This window comes from Lethenteron reissneri, chromosome 67 (assembly GCF_015708825.2).
Source record: "Lethenteron reissneri isolate LAM-NWPU_2019-01 chromosome 67, ASM1570882v1, whole genome shotgun sequence".
NCBI lineage: Eukaryota > Metazoa > Chordata > Hyperoartia > Petromyzontiformes > Petromyzontidae > Lethenteron > Lethenteron reissneri.
Window position 1 is genome coordinate 958587 of NC_083845.1, and position 20679 is coordinate 979265.

At 49.4% G+C, this 20679-nt stretch overlaps 1 protein-coding gene across 1 annotated transcript in view; it reads right to left on the reverse strand.

The window, feature by feature from the left end:
• Window positions 1-537: 537 nt before the first annotated feature.
• The window catches only part of LOC133360063 (IgGFc-binding protein-like), a 75994-nt gene continuing 55852 nt past the window's right edge, over window positions 538-20679 (reverse strand). The window contains exons 23-35 of the mRNA XM_061578648.1: window positions 16999-17143; window positions 16462-16715; window positions 15122-15414; window positions 13498-13766; window positions 12120-12319; window positions 10504-10642; window positions 9973-10157; window positions 9550-9653; window positions 4901-5041; window positions 4307-4465; window positions 2867-2963; window positions 1926-2121; window positions 538-1318 (exon numbers count right to left, since the gene is read on the reverse strand). Coding sequence (XP_061434632.1) covers window positions 1182-1318; window positions 1926-2121; window positions 2867-2963; window positions 4307-4465; window positions 4901-5041; window positions 9550-9653; window positions 9973-10157; window positions 10504-10642; window positions 12120-12319; window positions 13498-13766; window positions 15122-15414; window positions 16462-16715; window positions 16999-17143 — 2319 coding nt within the window. The 3' untranslated portion in view covers window positions 538-1181. The remainder of the gene's footprint in view (window positions 1319-1925; window positions 2122-2866; window positions 2964-4306; window positions 4466-4900; window positions 5042-9549; window positions 9654-9972; window positions 10158-10503; window positions 10643-12119; window positions 12320-13497; window positions 13767-15121; window positions 15415-16461; window positions 16716-16998; window positions 17144-20679) is intronic.

Consider the following 20679-nt stretch of genomic DNA (forward strand, 5'->3'; position numbering starts at 1 on the left):
AATCCATGCGACCACGAGTAGAGAGATCGGGATCAAAACCACGACCTCTTGCATGACAGGCGAGCTCGCTACGATCTCGCCACCATGGCGCCCGGTGCCCAGGCTGCTGGGGTCACACACCGACCAGATTAAAATAAATCTCAAACTCTAAAGAATACAGCGCCTGCTTAAATAGAACACCGCCACCACACGAAATAAGGTACATTGAGGATAACACGTAAATCATGTGCAATGGGAACACCACAATCATGATTACAGCAGAGGCATCACAACAGCTCAAAATCACCCCTGTGCAGCCACCATCGTAGATTCAAGTGTCCCTGATCCATCGGTCGGATGGCCCGGCCAATGTAGCAAAACACTATCTATTATGCATTATTGGAAAATAAACTCCTTAAAAAATTTAACAACGGTTTTATTTAAAAGTGCACTAAAATGTAAATAACTCAATTGGACAACGGGAAGTGGACGACATTTTGATAACAAGATTTGACGCCGACAGAGGAATGAAGTTTAATGAGTCGAGTGGACAAGGGGAACTGGACGACATTTTTATTACAAGATTTTACCACGGCATACAGAGGAATGAAGTTTAATCACTTTTTTTTCACAACTTCGTTTAACTCGCCGTCGAGAAGTACGTGAATGATGCTGCGGCTGCTCCCACGTCAACGCTTGGTGCCTGCTTCTTGGGCGAGGCGATTCCAGAGTTTAGGGACCGTGGCTTTTTGACCACCACAAATATATATAATTAATAAGTCGTCCATACAAAAAGTGAATTGCTTTCAAGGAGCCAAGTAATTGATTATTTGATGCTATTTTTATACAGGCATGCATTGTCACCGGATCTGAGTACGTGTGCACAATTAGGGATTGATTGGCCAACGGGAAGTGGACGAAATGTAGATTACAAGATTTGACCACGACACAGGACAAAGTTAAGTAAAACCGTTGAATAAAAGTGGATTATTTTATAACTTATGAATTTAACATATTGATACATGTTCATGGCCACGTACTGAATGTTGAACCAATAAAGTTACGTCCCCTCGACTTACATTGACACGTATATTAAATGATCTTGAAACATAGACTAACGTTCACCATCTCCCATCCATCCCGTCTCCCTCTCTGCCCATGTCTCCTCTCTCTCCCCGTGTCTCCTCCACTCCTTTCCCCGTTCACCCGGAGACTTCCAGCGGCAGGCGGCTGTACCCGCCGCTGTGTCCTTGCTGCCTGCGGTGGTAAATCAAGGATCCGCCCACGAAGAGAGCCGCAAACACCACGGCCAGCGGGGTCAGCAGCTGGGTCAAGTTCACTGCGGGGTTGGGGTCAAGGGCGAGACGATGGTGGGAGAAGAGGAGGCGGCACGGCATCACGACATCGTCCTCACGGTTTGACTGCGCGAATCTAAGCCACTCATCACTTCCAATGTCAACTCGACATTTTAATAGATATGCAGTTTAAAGCTCTGTCCATTTGTCTCACTGCCCGTCCGTAACACACTAATCCTCGTTAAAACGAGCCAATTTGCGCACAACTTTAGTTTCGAGCTCTGTTACTATTGGGGACTTTCCCTGATCAAACAGTCGCCCAAAACTTGGGGAAACACAAACCAGTGCCAAAATGTCTCGCCTCAGCATTCCAGGCCGGTCGACTGAATCGCACTCGCCCCAGCAGTCGTTATCCAACCCCTTTTTGTCTGATCGGGAGCTTATGAACGCCACCGTTATTATAGCTAATTTAATACTTCCTGGAACCCAACACATGATGGGATAACATGACACAATCCATGTGTACAGCTGGTAAAACGAGCTACCACCGTCCGGCAAGTCAACAGAGGTTGCCCAATGGTTTGGCGGCGGCGGCGGTATAACGTTGGTTCTGTTGTATTGTTGTCTATCTGTGGGGGGGGTGGTGGGTACCTCCAGGCGATCGCTCCGCCGGTTCCCCGTAGACCAGCGGGCCCCGTGAGACGGTGTGAACCTCCGACTGCACCGTGTCCTCCAACGCGCTCCTCCTGCGCCTGGCAGAGCCCCCCCCGGTGCGCAGGCAGCCCTGCTTGCAGCGGGTGTTGGGCTCGCCCACCTTGCACACGATCACGTCGCAGTGGACAAACACCTGCCGGCCCAGCGGGGCGGGGGTGGGTTAACACAGGGCGGGAAGAGATGAAAACACAAACGATATTTGGGCCCAAAGGTTGGTAATGTACATACTTTAAACTAATCTTTCTTTTTTACCAGGTAAAGCCCATTGAGCTGTGTAGCTCTTTTATCAGAAGCGACCTGGCCATCACAAATGATAGCTCAACGGAGTGGCTCATCGTGTCGAAATCTATCACAGCTAAATACTGTCAACACATGTTAATTCTAAATGTGGAGGGAAAACCGGAGAAAAATCTACAAAATAAGGAGAGAACATGCAAACTCTAAATATACAGCAGGTGTCAGGGTCGGGACCAAACCCACGACCTCCTGCATACCAGGCGAGGTAGTTAACATCTCGCCACCGTGGAGCCAAGAATGTACATACATATATACGCTGCTGGACAGAGCTAATGCATTAACTAATGTACATACATTATGTATGTTGATTTACTGTGAATAACCCAACTAATAATAGAGACCCATTGTAATGTATATGACTATATTGACCCCCCACCCCCTCCTCTGGTTTTCACATCTGATTGGCTCACAGTGATGACAACCCAACGCGAATGCGTTTCATCAGCTGGCCTGTTATCTCGTTACAATTACGGCAGGAGAGAGAGCGAGAGAGACAGGATGGGCAGGCGACACTATGGTGCCTTTCAGATGCCTCATTCTCACTCAGGTGGCTCATAATGGCCGTGTCTGGGCGGGCAGACCTGGTGGAAGTTGCCGATGAAGTTGAACACCGTGAAGCTGAACTGATTCTTCTTCAGGAAGTTCCTGTAGCTCCTCCACGTGGGGTCGATGGGGCAGCTGTTGGGAGACAGAAATCGGCAGCGTCAGTACCATCAGCATCATCACCATCAGCATCATCACCAGGATTTCATGCAGTGAGTTGCTAAGTTGTAGCCGGCCCGCCCTGTCCCTATCCTCCCATGAATCCTAACCAGGGGATAGGTCGGATAAATAGAGAATAAAATAATTAAGTTCGTAGACGAGAAGGTAGATATTCTGTGTTGTGTTCTATCCTCCTGAGAAGTGGGCGACTCCACAACCGATGAGCATCAGAGGTTTGCGAAAAGGCGATGCTCTATTTCAAAGTGCTCTTCCGAGGAGCATTTGCGTGCCTGCAAAAATGACCAGACACACCGCTGTATCATCCTCCATGTCACACAACACCTCGGCTCAGTCCCTCAGTACGCACTGCTGGGCATGGCCTGCTGTGCATGTGAGGCTTGGGGACCCTATCTCTGATCATCATCGCCTTCGCTTATAATAATGCACCTGGCTCTCCACAGTAATTACAGCAACACGTATGAGAGAGCACAATCATTTTCCGTGTGATTCATCACAGGTAAGCTCACACCGACTACATTGATCAAAGTCGGGTGCAGAGCCACTTGAGTGCTCCTGCGCATAGATGCGTCTTCATGCTGATGATACACAATTGTACACCGCACTGATATGGAGAGCCTCGAATATGTGGTTTGATCACCACGTGCAAAATCTAGTCAGGTCCTGCAATTTCCAAATCAGAGCTCTACGATACATTCAACCACTATTGAGTCGTGATACAGCCAACACGGTGGTGTGTAGCATTGTATCGACAAGGCTCGGTATTGCAACTCGCTACTCTATGGGACGTCTGGCAAAAACATTGCCAAGCTGAGGCGTGTACAACATCTTAGGCACATCTCGTGACGGGTACTGAAAGGTCCGACCATGTCTGTCCAATGCTCGCTAAGCTGCATTGTCTTTTGGTTGGTGAACAATACATTTTAAAGTTGCACTCATTACACACAACGTACTTGCCACAAATGAACCACAATACCTTGCTGATTTAGTCAAGGAGCATAAACCACCATCATGCTCGGAGCAGCTTTTGACTAACCATCGAACAAAGACCGTCACTGCATTGCACACTTTTAGATGTGCTGCTGCGGTCGTCTGAAATGCTCTTCCTGCCGATATTAGCAAGCCACTGGAGCTATGCACTTTAAATCATCTAGATTTAAAACTAATTTATTTAGAATTGCTTTTTTGTGTTTAGTTTGTTGTCCTTCCCCCACATCACTATCTCACCATCACGTCTCCCGGATGAGCATCCCGGACTCTCCCGCTTGCGGAACGCCAAACCATGGCCCCCTCTCACTCACCCGTCCTTCAGGAGGTCGTATCGGATGGGGTCGCGGGGGTCACCGCTGGGGGTCGCGTAGCAATTCTCGGCAAAGAGGGCGATGCTCAGGGTGGAGTTGACGGCGAGTTGCAGATAAATCTCCTGGCTCTCGTAGTAGTGCACCGGGAAGTCGTTCTTCCTACAGACACGGGGGTTCACGTCAGCCGGCTCCGTCTATGGTGTCACGATAAGTGTCCTGGACTTGCAGTAATAATGGGTGCACCCAAGTTAATCGATGGGCAGATCTCATGTGTTGGGCACAGTGTGGGTACCCCCACCTATTCCCAGATGTCAAGCCAGCATTTAAAAGTTGGTCAAACAAATATCCTTCCGGGGGGCTCTCGAGTGCTCCCCCTAAGTGGAGGCCGTTCTGCCAGCAGTGACACGAGCAAGCAAGTGCAGGGCTGCACCTTTACCTGTCCGGGTCAATGATTCGGTCAAGATAATTCCGCAGCCGGCATGCCACATCCTGTACATCTCCCTCGTCGTGACTGTGGCTACCACTCGTCAAGTGCCACCTCTACTCGGGGTCTACCAGCGGGGAGGTTTCAGAATGAGCGGTGAAGAGCCCTGCCTGTAGGCGAGCGCGAACGCATCCGTCGTGAAGATGTCGATGGTGAAGACGAACTCTCCGAGCCCCTCCTCTTTGATGAAGATGCTGTTCGTGTCCGGAGTGAAGCTGACGGCCAGACCCTTGCGCTTGTCATACACACATCTGAGGGAAGGGGTAGAGGTAGTAGGTGCGGTGTATGAATGTTGCATTTTTTTCGCACCGTACGTAGCCAACCGTGCTAATCGGAGGTGTGGTGAGGGTTGCCGAGATATAATTGTTCATGGTACAATAACAATGTTCACGATATATAGTGGTTACCACGATATTCATTTCCCATAAGGTAATTGTTGCACGTTTTTATTGTACGGTTTAGTTTTGCTTCTTGGCTGTATGGGCCTACCTCGATATATGTTTGGGCTGAAAACCTGAACTTACAGTGAAAAATTGTAATGTATATTGAAATATATTTTCCTATAAGGTTCCATTACTCAACCCAAGATGTGGTCCTAAGAACATATTTTATGATCCAAATCCTACTAAAATAACACTTTTCAACACAACTTAGATATTTTCATCCGTAAATATGGAGAACAATAACGAGACAAGGAATTAAAAGCAAATAGTGTACAGTGTACACATGCACACAACTACAACCGCCATTCGCAACAAAGTGGCATTGATGTCACCACAGCGCTTGTGACACGCTATGTGCACTTTAAGGCCACGTGAAGAAGTGTCAAACGCCTCTTGGCAGGAGGTAATGGGACAGACCCAGGTGCCATGGGTTGACTGACTGAGATGACTGGCAGATTCACCACCTGTGCCTCCTACTGTGCCAACTTGCTGTGTTTTAGCCACTCGGCGCTCCACTCGTTGTTGTGAGCGTCGCTTCTCTGTCCTCCGTTGTTGCCGGAGAGCGTCTGCCTCCAACTGCCCAGTAGCGTCCTTCACTAGCCTCCTCAACAAAGGCCAATCTTGACACCTCTGGTACCAGTCAGCTCCATATCCTCTCATACCACATTTCCATCTCTTCTATAGCTTGTGCCGCGCCTTTTTAGCCTCCTCTATCTGGCCGAACAAAAGCTGTTTGGGCATGCGGTGGCTGGGTATGCGGGCAACATGACCCAGCCAACGCAGCCTTGTCTGCGGGAGGAGCTCACCGATTAAACTGTGTCCAGATCTTTCACGGATTTGTGAGCTCCTCACATTTGAAGGGGTCCATATTTTGCAAGCATAGAGAAGGGAGGGCATGGCTATGCTTGAGAAGACCTGAATAATCATTTCCAGGACCTTTCCCGGCACACTGAGGAGGGAGATGCCCTTGTAGTCATTACAGTCTGTGTGGTTCCCCTTCTTAAAGATGGGGACCACCAAGGCATCCTTTCAATCATTCAGAACCTGTGCAGTGGTCCAGACTGTTGTTATGTACATAGGGCATTCTGCACACAAACGCCACCCTCCCTCAGCAGTTCGCTTGGGAAATTATCTCTGCCCGGTGCTTTGCCTAGCCTTACTCTGGATCGCCTTCTGTACTTCAGCCAGCCTCTCACAGGGGGTAACTACTTCTTCCAATATTTGAGGCACAGCAGCCTCAGCAGGGTCATCCCCACTTTGCCCCATGATGTTTTCTGGGCTGAGGGATTTCCCCCCCCCCCCCCCAATACCTCACAGAAATGGTCAGTAAACCTGCAAGCCTGTTCCTGGGGGTCGGAGATTGGATCACTGTTCTTTATCTTAATGATGGTGATAGGTGTGGCCCTGCAAGTTACTTTTTTGATGGAATTAGCTCGTTTTTTGTCTGAAATCCTACGGCCTTTCACTGGAAACACCACCTCTGCGGTACTAAACTCTACTGACCTGGTATCGACAATCAAGGGGATTGCCCTGTCCCCAGACGACCTGCTTGTCAGTTTTGATGTGGTTTCCTTATTCACCAAGGTTCCTGTACCTGATACCATCGCAATCATTGAAGACTTGGTTCATCATGGACTGAATGCTGGGGTACCCCCCCTGGTGAGACACTGCTTAACCAATACATACTTCACCTGGAATGAAACTTTCTACAAGCAAACTGAGGGCACCCCAATGGGCTCCCCCCTATCTCCGGTTGTAGCCAACATCTTCATGGAGAAATTTGAGACGGACGCCATCCATACTGCCACTCTACGCCCGACCTTATGGAAGAGGTACGTAGACGACACTTTTGTCATCTGGCCACATGGCCGTGCTGCTCTAGACCAATTTCTCGACCACATCAACTCCATACACCCAGCCATCAGATTCACCATGGAAGTCGAAAAAGATGGCAAGCTACCCTTTTTGGATGTCCTAATCAAAAGGAGACCTGATGGTTCAATGAGCCACTCTGTCTACAGGAAAGCCACCCATACGGATGCTTATCTAAAACCGGATTCCCACCACCATCCATCCCAGAAGAATTCCCTCATCAAGACTCTATATCATAGAGCCCAATGCATCTCCGACCATGAACACATTGCCAGTGAACTCAAACACGTACGCCAAGCTCTTAAGGTTAATGGTTACTCCGACTACACAATCCGCAAAGCCATCACTCCAACCATCAAGAAGGATCCTGTTGAGGAGCCTTTCAAGACCATCACCTTACCCTACATTGCTGGGGTCACAAAAAAGATCTCCAAAATCCTGATTAAACACAAGATCCAGGTCCGATTCAACACAGTACATAAAATCCGTGATCTGGTACCGTCTGTAAAAGATGTGGTTCCAGACATACAGTACCCTGGCGTCTACAAACTAAGTTGCCTCTGTGGTAGCAGTTACATTGGGGAAACCAAACGACATGTCTCGGACCGCATCCGTGAACATAAAGCTGACCTGAAACACGGTAGGACAAACACCTCAGCCGTGGCAGATCACTGTTACAACTCAGTGGGCTCACATGATATTGACTTCTCCAAGACAGAGGTTCTCTGCAAGCCATCTGGCTATCATGAGAGATTCGTTCATGAGGCGATCCACATATACAAACACAGAGACAATTTTAACCGAGAAGATGGATTCTGGCTTAGCAATCATTGGAAGGACGTAATAAACCATTTCGACACACATTAGGGTGGGTAGAATAATACATAGTGTTATATTAAATGTATAAGATATAGGTTGGTTTACAGCAATACAGTATATAATTTAATGTTGGCAGTATATAGTACGGTATATGCTCGTGTGATGCAATAGAATAAAGTTTAGATGGAAGCATATTATATAATTTTTACGACGTAGAATTGTAATGTATTACTTGCTGTTAGTAACTCAGCTTAGTGTAGAGTATAGTAAGTATACTGATGGTGCTATGCTATTTATACTTTAGTTTTTTATGTAGTTTATACTTTAGTTTTCGACGTGGTGGTTGAGTAACTGCAGCTACATATCATTAACATTCCTTTCCTTTGTTACTGCTAATCCCTGCACCCCCCCCTTGGTGCTGTTGATCCTGCATAATGCATGGGCATAATATGACTTTGAAACCCCCCCGCCCACCTCCTACGCATTTTCCATGAATATGCTAAATTCCTCTTCACATGCACATTCTTTTGTTAAGGCGCTCTTTCCTCCACCTCCAACGCAGCTTATATATAAGCTCCTAGCTTGGCATTGTCTCATTCTTCACCTGAAGACGGCTGCTTGCGTTGTAGCCGAAACGTCGTGAGAATTATTTTATTTTATTATGTTTTATTTTTATTTTATTACTTCCCTTCTACGTGACTTTACCGAAAGAACTAAGAAGACAGATTCCATCTCCTTTGCAACCCATGACCACCACCCATCCTTAGAGCACCGCACCGCTCTCCGAACCTCCGAGCGAAGGCTACAGTAAGCCTCCTCATTCTACGACGTAGGATGCTGTAAATGGTGGGAGTGGGCTTGTCGCTTTTCTCAGCCAGTTGTAACGCGTGCTCCATCAGCCAGGGTCACTAGGTAGGTTTGGACTACGTACCCAAAGCAGCCATTGCAGCTGAATGAGCCACAGTCCTAAACGTTGCCCATTTCCCCTCGGCATCAGGAGGAGTAGGGGCGATGCCAACCCAGCTGCAGGCGATGATGGAATTCTCACTTATAACTTTCATCAGCTCGCTGAAACCAGGCCATTGTGGGTTTGAATGGGGTCCTAGATGGACACCCACCACCGGGGTGGAAGAATAGCAGGCACATCTTACAGATGACAAACCGGTGGTCAGTGGGCAGATCATCTCTTCAGGAGGTCCTGGTGCCAAGGACATGGGCCCGCATCCACTGTTCCATCTCTATATAGTCCAGCAGATGTTCTTGTTTGGACCTGGAGTGCAACCATGATGTTGTGTGGATGTGCCGATGCTGGAACAGCAGTGTTGGTAATTACAAGCCCATGGACTGCACAGAAGTCTAGCTGCCTCCTACTATTGTTATTGAGCTGATCTGGCACATGCCTCTCGCACTAGTCCAGAGTCCCCATTGGCCGCTGTGATGGCTACAAGCCTCATGAGGGGCATTGATTGCATCCACCACAGCAATACCATCTGGCACCACCGCGGAGGTAACGCCCAAACAGACTAACGCCCACACACAAAGACAAATATCTCCCGTGTAACTTACAGAGGCAGCTTGGTCAAGTGCTGTTAGCTAGCAAATATTACGCAAACAAACGCACGTACTTGATGAGAACCTGGATGTCATTGAAGTTGCGCGTGATCACTTGGCTTCTGTTGTTTGCCTTGAGCATCACCGTTTGTGAAAAAATCATTGACTTGTCCACTTCCTGAAGGATCACAGGGCAAAGCAGAAATAAGAAGGGGCACGGTGCGGGAGAGATAAAGACACATCACCAATGTTAGCCATGATTTATCCACTTTTAGATAAAGGTCTCCTCAAGGCATCGCAGTCCTCGCGATGCAACAATCCAGGTAGCAACTGCACAAGAGCTCATTTCATTACTCCATCTCGTCAGTTGGTCCACACGTTTGTCAGCCAGTCTGTCTATTTGTCGATTAAAAAATAATCGTTGGTCAGTCAGTCAATTTGTGGATCCATCGACGATCGGTCAATCAATGGACGTGCTGAATGTGATCTTCCGTCACCTGGCAGACGGCGCCGCAGTCGGCTATTCCGATGTCGAAGGTGATGAAGTCTCCGTCGTCGACGAGGGAGCAGCCGGGCGGCGTGGGGTCATTGAGCCGCGTGTCGCTCGCCGTGTAGTTGAGCACCAGCACGCGCGGGATGCGCGCCGACATGCGCTCTCCCTCGCACGACAACGCCACCTCCGCTACGGGGGAAGAGAAGGAGGAAGAGGGGACGTCAGTCGGCACACTGCGAGGAGCGCAACACATCGCCGCATCGTCTACACGCGTCGTGACTCGTTCATGGCTTGTGACATTGGCAGTATGGCTCAGCTTCTGCAGTGGAAAAAAAACACCTGGCACCTCATAGGCAGCACCACGCCCTGACGTGGCTTGATTGTGCCTGCAGGAGAAAAAAACACCCACACCCTGAGTGGCCCCGGCGTTAGCTCAGCTTGGATGCGCCAGTCGAGAAAGGGGTTATGAGTGAAGGCGTCCCTGTGTGGGTGGTCCTGGCAAGAGAGTGGGATTGGGGGGTGGGATAGGGCGTACCTGGGTGGCAGCCCAAGCGGCCCTCCTTGAGGAAGCACGCCTCTCCCCCGTGGCATCCGCCTGCCTCCTCCGCGACCACCCCCTGGGAGCGGCACCTGTAGCGACGCGAGCAGTCGTGGCTATACCACGACTGCCCCACCTGGGAATCCACACGACACGCACAGACGGAACCACACAATCAAGTAATGACATAGTCAGTTCTCCTGCTACGTGTGGTTTTCATAACGCGAATCGCATATAACGCGATTAATGTATTAGGGAACGCATTATTTTATAACGCGGATACAAATTGGATATATAGTATAACGCAATCGAGTGAATGTAACTACGATGTGCGAGTAGGAATAAGGGGTGGTATGGCTGCCTCGGCGTAGTATTGCAAAAGGCATTGGGATGTTGAAGGTTATTAACCTTTTTGGAATTATCTTTCACAAACGTAGGTCCCTTACCTGTAAAATGGAACAATGTCACGCTGAGCAGGCCTATAGCAGACCTCCATTATCTACGCAGCTCATGTGCAATTATGCAAACAAGGCCACTCAAGAGCCGGGGCAGCCACTCACTGACCAGAATCAAATATTGATTACGACCGTGTACATACACGTGTCGTTGAAACCTAGAGCAAATAGGGACCTTGTAAAAAAAATACCAACTTCCACTATTGAGAGAAAACTAATAAAACTGTAGGTGCACATTTCTACTTGTGCCACACCGAAGAACCTCATTTGATGAAGTTAGGAAAATAGATTTACTATACCCAGTGAATGTATCTGTAATTTTCTAATAATTTGGTCTAGATGACTGATGCAGGACTGATAATAACATATACACAAGTCTAATAGACATCAAAAGTACACTGGAGTAATTTACTTATCGCGGATTTAGTTTAAGTGTAACATAGATGTGATTCAGTATAGTATTCAGACACGAAGATCACTCAAATCAATTTCCGTGTCTAAATGTACATGAGCGGAAAATATGGTGGCCATCTTGAAAAACAGCACCCGTGTTGCATGTGCGTCTTTGTGTCATTGCGTCGTTAGGCGTTGTACGGTCTGTTCTGGATGACCACAGTCGCACACTACTACTGGAGAGCTTTTAATTTTCCATTTGTGCATCAGGTATCCGCATCTGCCATGATGCAGATACCTAATACACAAATGGCATCAAATCTGCATTAACCACACATACTGCATTAACCACATATACCTATAACAAGACGTAAAGATTTGATGCCTTGTAATAGTTAAAAGGTGTCTCGTTTTTGCATGTGTATTCATGCCAAAATTGGTCAAATCTTTTGTTTTATCATTAAAAATCTTGATGCTGGAAAAAGTGTCCCAGATATCTCGTTAGTGTCGTTTGACTTTCCTGCGTCCATTTGCAGTCTCCCATTTGCGATGCAGTATCAGTGGTAGAATCGTATTTATGTTCCAGTATTGATACGTGATAGGGCGAGTGTTAATCTCAGTGTGACCGTGTGGAGCTCACGTCTCTGTAGACTCCGTCATGCATGCAGTGTCGGTGTTGGGACCGTGCTTGCGATGAACGTAGGGTGAGCGATAGGGTGAGCAATAGGTTCATTGTTAATCTCAGCGTGATCGTGTCGAGCTCACATCTCTGTAGACGCCGTCGTGCGTGCAACCGCAGTCCGCCGCCGCCACGCACGTGCCGCCCTGCAGGAAGAAGCCGGCGTCGCACACGCAGCCCTCGGCGCAGACGCGGCCCCGCGGGCACGCGGCCGCGGGCAGCCCGCACGAGGGCGGGCAGGGTGGGGCGCACGCGCTGTACGCGCTGCGAGCCGGGCACGTCAGCGCTGTGGCACACAAATACACGCCAGTGCGGTGAACACCAAAGATAACCCGTGTTGCTTTTTCCCACAGGCTGTCTGGGCAAGTGCTGCTAGCGAGCGCCTTTGAAAGCCGGCGCGGTACACGAGGGGGTGGGTGGTCGGTCCCACGCCCAATCGCCTTTGTCTCCCCAGTGGTGAAGTTTACACACCGTACCAGGTACTCATTTGAGGCTGAGCACACCTAGGGGTAGGCCCAGGACCGGTTCAGATAATCTGTACTGGTATTGGCCTTGAGTAGGAATCGAACTCGGGTCGCGGGGTACACAGCGCAGCACGCAAACTGCTACTCCATCGCTCCCCACACACACAAATACACAGTAGGTACTGTCATTTAGCCACACTAGCAGCGTGTTCGCATTCACACACACAGATTGTGAGCTAATGGAGATAACCCTTTCACCAAGGTTACACTCACACCAGGCTTGGCCAGTATCTGCCGCAATGGAAGAGCCGATAGTGAATAATGAGTGGCCTGCAAGACCCACTCTTTCTTGCATCGAACACGATCATGATGATCACCTCAATTTGTATCCCACTCCCTCCCATGCATCTCGAGGCATCCGCTGCAGTCTAGCCAAGGGGGGTCCAAGGTGCCAGCTGCTCCTGTGCAGTGCAAGGAGAACTCTGCGCAGGCCACAAAATGGGCATAAGTCTGCTAACACGGGGTGATGTTGCTCTCTAGGTTTTCTCCAAATTGGGTGATTTTAGAGTAATTTATCAAACGAGGAAGTTTTGACTGTGACGCCTGCATACATGGCCTATTTCTTTCCGAAAAACGTCACGGGATCTTTAATACCTATCAGTATTTCAACTATTGAAAAAATGTTTTATTTGTATTTTACCAGGTAAGGCACACGGAGCTATATCGCTCTTCTTTTTCAGAAACGACCTGGCCACTAACGATAGCTCAACGAAGTGGCATATCATCACGTGGAAATGCATAGCAGCAGCCAATTACTCTGAACCAACACTGCCACTGGGCTCTACCCACGAACCTCTGCCACAAGTGACAAATTGCACTACCGTTCGGCCACGCCAGTGCCAATTGATGACGCCGGTAATGGTTGCGGATAGTGGCAGCGGTGCCGACGTTGGTCGTGGTGGTGGTGACAACGACGGTGAGACAGGAAAATGTAGCTCACGGCAGTTGGCGGCCGCCCTCCACTCCGCGAGCAGCACCCCGCGCGCCAGGCACGTGGCGAAGTATCCCTGCAGGTGCGAGCAGCGCAGCGCCGTCCCCGTCGAGAGGGCCAGGTCGAACGCGCAGTTGGCGAAGTACGGCTGGGGCGGCACCGCTGCGAAGCACGGGGCGAAGGGCGACCGCTCGCTGCGCAAGAGGTCGCACAGCACCTCGGCCGACGCCTTTTCCGCGTCGCCGGGCATCACCGTGTGGCCGTAGTCTGGCTCACAGCTGCAATCATTGTAGAGAGAGAGAGAGATGCTTTGGTTGGGGTTGGGGGTCGAAGGTGGGAGTGGGGGGATCTGAGGCCTTGTGACATTAACATTGTTATCGTAGCGTGGCCTGGCGGAATAGTGCAACGGCTGCTCTTGGCAAAGTGAGCCACAACGCCCGCCACAAAGGAGACAACCCCCTTGGTTGGAATAATCTTGGCCGGGGCCCAAATGACCCAGTGGCTAGAACAGGGTCCAGTTTGTTCTCCCCGTGCCCGTGGGGACGCGACATCCGCATGCGTTATGAATGCGTTTGATATTTTTTTTCAATCGAATTTTCAAGCACAATTTCGGATCTTAGATTGCTTGATAACGTGACGTGTAATTTGTGCCAACAAAATCACGTCAGCCACGTTACATACCACTTTTAGCGGGAATGGCATTGGTGTGACGTCATGACTGTGACGTCACTACCCGTGACATCATGGAGGTGACATCGCTACCCTGCGACGGAATGAAATGAACGTTGCATCTTTGGATTAATCTGAAACAATAGTTTTCGTTTCAGGACAATCCAAACAGTTTCATATCTAGGCCCGATTGTCAGACTAATCCGTAAATGAGAGAGCCGTCTGTAAAGTGTGTCCATGTGCATGCGTGTGCATGGGGAGTGGTAGTGTAGCGGTCAGCACACTGCACTACGAACCCGACGAGTTGAATTCCTGCTCACGGCCAACATCAGTGGCGATTATCTGAACCGGTCCTGGGCTTCCCCTAGGTCGACTCTGCCTCAAATGAGTACCTGGTGCGGTGTGTCGTACACATCGCACACCGGGGGTGGTACTGGCCACCCGCCCCCTCACGTGCCGTGCCGTGCCGGCCTTCATAGGTGCCTACTCGCAAACAGCCCCAACAATTTGTTACACGCTATACGCGGGGGATCTCTGTCTTTGTGCGTGCGAGCCAAGGCCGTAATTATAATATATATTGAGGGGGGGACATCCCCCCCCACCCAATATTCAAATATGTTCAAAATGTCACCCCCAATATATTGCTATAAAATAGATGTCTGTTTATATGATTGTGGTTGTACTTTATTAATACCTAATCTCTGCCATTACATAAAATGAAACGAGAAAAGGTAAAAAAAGAAGGAAAAAAAGAGCAATGTAATACAATACACTATTAGACATTATTGTAAAAAATAAATAAAAGTCCATCCTATGTGTTAGTGAAATTTTTTTACATTTTAGGCAAGAAATTCGTTTTCAAATTAGAGATTTTTTTTAGGGGGGTGGACCCCCAGACCCCCTGGAAGATTTGGTCCCCCCCCAAGGTTGACTCCATGGCTACGGCCTTGGTGCGAGCGCTCACGTCGCTTTACTGGCGGACGCCTCGCTCTGCCAGGCGTTGCCGAACGTGTGCGGCGTGCGGTGACGCTCGCCGCCGGGCCCCGTGAAGTCGTTGCCGGCGTCCCCGTCGTAGTTCCCGCACAGCCCCTCGACGGCGCCCGCGAAGTCGGCCTTGAGCCCCACGTCCACGTGGGCGACGCCGTCGAACTTGACGGTGAGGCCGGCCGCCGGCGCCGACAGCACCGCCAGGCTCCCCAGCTGCACTACCGTGGCGCCGGGCAGCAGCGCCGGCATGCTCACCGTCTCGCCGTTCAGCTGTCGGGCGGCGACGGTGATTCGTCGTTATAATCGCTTCATGTTTATCATATTCTCTGCATTTTAAGAAACTCGAGAACGTAAGCCGCACGCCAAACTTTGGGGTAATTTTTAAAAATTGTTCGTCGTGTTTTACGATCAAGGGAATACGGTGCTCAAGAGAATCGTCTTTAATGAGGTGTTTTTGAACACACAACTTTAAAATGTCTGGAAATTTATTTTAAACAGCTGGTGGTGGTCCTGCTGTCCTCTGGCGGGTAATTCATATCTGCGGAAAGCTGTCTTCTGAAAGAGCGTTCTGGAAAGTTGGCACATACAGTCCGCCGCCACAAGGCTAGTGGGAGCGTAGGTAATCTGTTCATTACTCCTTCTTTCACATGGCGTTTGTACACAAAAAGGCAACGGGCTACCAGTATGCATTTAACGTTGTGAGCCATTCCATGGTAATCCGGGGGGGCAAGTAGCACAGCGTGGTTATATCGGGGCAGTGATCAGTGACACACACGCCTTGTGGTTTGACACCTCACCAGAATCACAATTTGGTGGGGTCCTCGATAGTTTTATTTACGGAGGAAATATCTTTCACGTGATGTTGTGGGGACACTGGTTGAGAGCGATCCCCACTTTTTCCGGGGCAGCAGAGAGAAACCAGGGCTGTTCCATTAATCGGCTCTTCATCAAGGTGCTCGGTTGGGATGCCACTGCTTTCCCACGTCTTAGGGTGGCAGAAGAACCTCAAGGATGGCCGATGGCAACACTGCGTATGAGTGGCTTTCCTCTGGTCTATTCCCTTGGCAACCAACCACATCCACAGCTCGATTGGTGGCATCAATAACATTTATTTTTCACTTTGAATATGCTTCAGTTACCACGCACCTCCGATGAGCACGGGTGACTACGTACGGCGGTGCGAAATCAGTTCAACATGAATAGCACGCAATCAAAACAAGCACGTCCGTGTCTGGAATTTGTTGTCGACTCGGTTCGTTGAAATTGTCTGTGTGTGCTTTATTTATGAAAACAAATTGCCAAGCCAAAAACCCTTACCTGGACGACGCCCCCAGGCAAGAGTCTAACCCTGGTGTGGTTGCCGAGCCGCACCTCGACGGCGCGCGTGTACGACACGTCAGCTCTAGCGCCCATCGCCTCGTTCTCCACCAGCACGTGCCACGCGCCGCTGAGCCGCGAGCCGGCGTAACGCGCGGACGGGGCGGCCAGCGTGTACGCGCACGTGCCCATGAAGTCGAAGTAGGCCCCGTCGAACGTCACGTAGTGGGGGTCGCCGGACGCCTGGCAGTGACCTGGAGGTCCGGGGGTGGGCGGTGGTGGAAGGGGGCATGGGTGGGGGGGTGGTGGAAGGGGGCATGGGGGGAGTGGGGGAGGGTGGTTACACACAGGGGAGGAAGAAGGCAGATGAAATAAAAAAATAATTGTGGAAAGCCACAGAGCAACACATTCCCCCTCCTTCCAGACTCATGCCCACGTGCAGAATGGTTGTAATGATGATGATGTTTGTATTGATTGTAACGTTGGAGATATTAGTGAGGATGTTGACGATGATGATGGTGACGACGATGACCTCACCCTCCAGGGCATTGCAGCCGATCTTGCCGTCGTCCGTGAGTCCGCACGTGTGGAGGGCAGGGCAGGAGAAGGCGTCGCATTCCAGTTCGCCGGCCTCGCACACGCACCGGCTCCTGCAGTCATCCGAGATGAACTCATCTCCCAGCTGGCGCACACACACACACGCATGCACACACACACAGACGCACGCACACGCATGCACACGCACACATACACACGCACACACATACACACGCATGCACACGCACACACACGCTCACACACCGCACACACGCGCGCGCACACAAGCACACATACAGACGCGCGCAAACAGGCGCACACATGCATACACACACGCGCAAACACACGCACACATACACACAGAATCAACAACATCATCATCCAGAGTATAATCAGCATTCGAGTCATCATCAATTTAACATAATCGTTTACATTTGCTTCATCATCCTCATCAATGTCATCGTCATCAACATTACCCATAACCACCTTGTGGGACAGCCTGCGACTGGGAGTCCACCTTGGCGAGACTGCTGTAGGCCAACTCGAGATGTGCTGCACGGAAGGTGCATCATCAATACAATAAACTACAGTGAGGGAAAAAAGTATTTGATCCCCTGCTGATTTTGTACGTTTGCCCACTGACAAAGAAATGATCAGTCTATAATTTTAATGGTAGGTTTATTTGAACAGTGAGAGACAGAATAACAAAAAAAAATCCAGAAAAACGCATTTCAAAAATGTTATAAATTGATTTGCATTTTTATGAGGGAAATAAGTATTTGACCCCTCTGCAAAACATGACTTAATACTTGGTGGCAAAACCCTTGTTGGCAATCACAGAGGTCAGACGTTTCTTGTAGTTGGCCACCAGGTTTGCACACATCTCAGGAGGGATTTTGTCCCACTCCTCCTTGCAGATCTTCTCCAAGTCATTAAGGTTTCGAGGCTGACGTTTGGCAACTCGAAACTTCAGCTCCCTCCACAGATTTTCTATGGGATTAAGGTCTGGAGACTGGCTAGGCCACTTCAGGACCTTAATGTTCTTCTTCTAGAGCCACTCCTTTGTTGCGTTGGCCGTGTGTTTTGGGTCATTGTCATGCTGGAATACCCATCCACGACCCATTTTCAATTCCCTGGCTGAGGGAAGGAGGTTCTCACCCAAGATTTGACGGTACATGGCCCCGTCCATCGTCCCTTTGATGCGGTGAAGTTGCCCTGTCCCCTTAGCAGAAAAACACCCCAAAGCATAATGTTTCCATCTCCATGTTTGACGGTGGGGATGGTGTTCTTGGGGTCATAGGCAGCATTCCTCCTCCTCCAAACACGGCGAGTTGAGTTGATGCCAAAGAGCTCCATTTTGGTCTCATCTGACCACAACACTTTCACCCAGTTGTCCTCTGAATCATTCAGATGTTAATTGGCAAACTTCAGATGGGCATGCATATGTGCTTTCTTGAGCAGGGGGACCTTGCGGGCGCTGCAGGATTTCAGTCCTTCACGGCGTAGTGTGTTACCAACTGTTTTCTTGGTGACTATGGTCCCAGCTGCCTTGAGATCATTGACAAGATCCTCCCGTGTAGTTCTGGGCTGATTCCTCACCGTTCTCATGATCATTGCATCTCCACGAGGTGAGATCTTGCATGGAGCCCAGGCCGAGGGAGATTGACAGTTCTTTTGTGTTTGTTCCATTTGCGAATAATCGCACCAACTGTTGTCACCTTCTGACGCAGCTGCTTGGCGATGGTCTTGTAGCCCATTCCAGCCTTGTGTAGGTCTACAATCTTGTCCCTGACATGCTTGGAGAGCTCTTTGGTCTTGGCCAAGGTGGCGAGTTTGGAATCTGATTGATTTCTTCTGTGAACAGGTGTCTTTTATACAGGTAACAGGCTGAGATTAGGAGCACTCCCTTTAAGAGTGTGCTCTTAATCTCAGTTCGTTACCTGTATAAAAGACACCTGGGAGCCAGAAATCTTTCTGATTGAGAGGGGGTGAAATACTTATTTCCCTCATTAAAATGCTAATTAATTTATAACATTTTTGAAATGCGTTTTTCTGGATTTTGTTGTTGTTATTCTGTCTCTCACTGTTCAAATAAACCTACCATTAAAATTATAGGCTGATCATTTCTTTGTCAGTGGGCAAACGTACAAAATCAGCAGGGGATCAAATACTTTTTTCCCTCACTGTATGTGTTCCCCCTATAACGCAGCGGTGATAGTTGCATTCTCGAAGAATACCGCGTTACGGGGAAAAAATCTCGTTTTAATCATTAATATATAATATATAGGGAGTAAAGCACAGTACACGATAACACGTGAGATGCGTACGCACGCCGAACAAAGGCTGAGGTGCGTGGGTAGCATCTAGAAGCATCCAGCAGCATCCCAATGCCTTGCGTGGCGATGTTACGCCGAGGCAGTCGTACAACCGTTCGCTCGATCTCGTTATATACAATTGGCATCCGCGTTTCATAAAAGCACGTTCCCTATAATACATTCATCGCGTTATATCCGATTCGCATTATGAAAACTACACGCGGCGTCACAGGAGAGTGTTAAGGAATTTTATAACCCAGAATAAGGAGACATCCCGAGCTGCACGTGCACCCCACGTGACACACGTGTGCCTTGCGTGTTTTGTGCCGTGCTGCTCCGAAAGGTGGATATTTGCCGCGAACCTCAGGTAGGATGAGAGTGGCACTTTATTTATTTATTTCCCATAAGATAATGAACAAGGAGGCCTCACGTGGCATTCTTAAACTAAACTGAGCCATGTAGCTGTTTTTTTCAGAAGCGACCTGGCCATCACAAATGATAGCTCTGCGAAAATGGGTCATCGTCGTATGGACATTTATAGCAGCAGCCAAATTCTCTAAATGCATAGTGACGTTGATTCAAAATTTGGAGGGAAAATCCAGAGGACCCGGAGAAAAATCCACGCGACCACATAGAGAGAGACACGCAAACTCCAAATATACAGCAGCAGCAGCAGGCGTCACGGTCAGGATCGAACCCACGACCTCCCGTATACCAGGCGAGGTAGTTAACATCTCCTAGCCACCACTGCACCCTCTTTTTCCAGCCTCCAGGAACCTCTGGGTTTGTTTCTCGCACGTCAACAACAAAAACAAAGAGAAAGAACCTCCCATGTAGCCTGAACAGATAATCGTCACTGGTGTTGGCCATGAGCGGGAATTGAACTCAGGTCGCCAAGTTCATAACGCAGCGTGCTAACCGCTACGCCACCACTCCCCACAACACACACATATGTACACGTACACACACGCGTAAACACACATTTACACACACACACGTACACATCAATACCCGCAATTCGCCACGAAGTGACGGTGACGTCACCACAGCACCTGTGACAGGCCAGGTGCACTTTGAGGGCAAGTGAAGTGTTGAAGGCTCGCTGACAAAAGGTCACGGGACAGACCCAGGTGCCATGGATTGGTAGATGCACCAGCTGTACCCCCTACTGTGCCAACTTGCTGCTATTTATCTGCCTGGCACTCCGCTCGTTGTGAGCATCGCTCCTCTGCCCTCAGTTGTTGTCCGAGGGCGACTGGCTTCAACTGCCCAGTAGCAGTCCTTCACGAGCCTCCTCCATAAAGGCCAATCTTGACACCGCTGGTACCAGTCTTCAGCAAGTCCGCTATGCTCCACATCCTCCCGT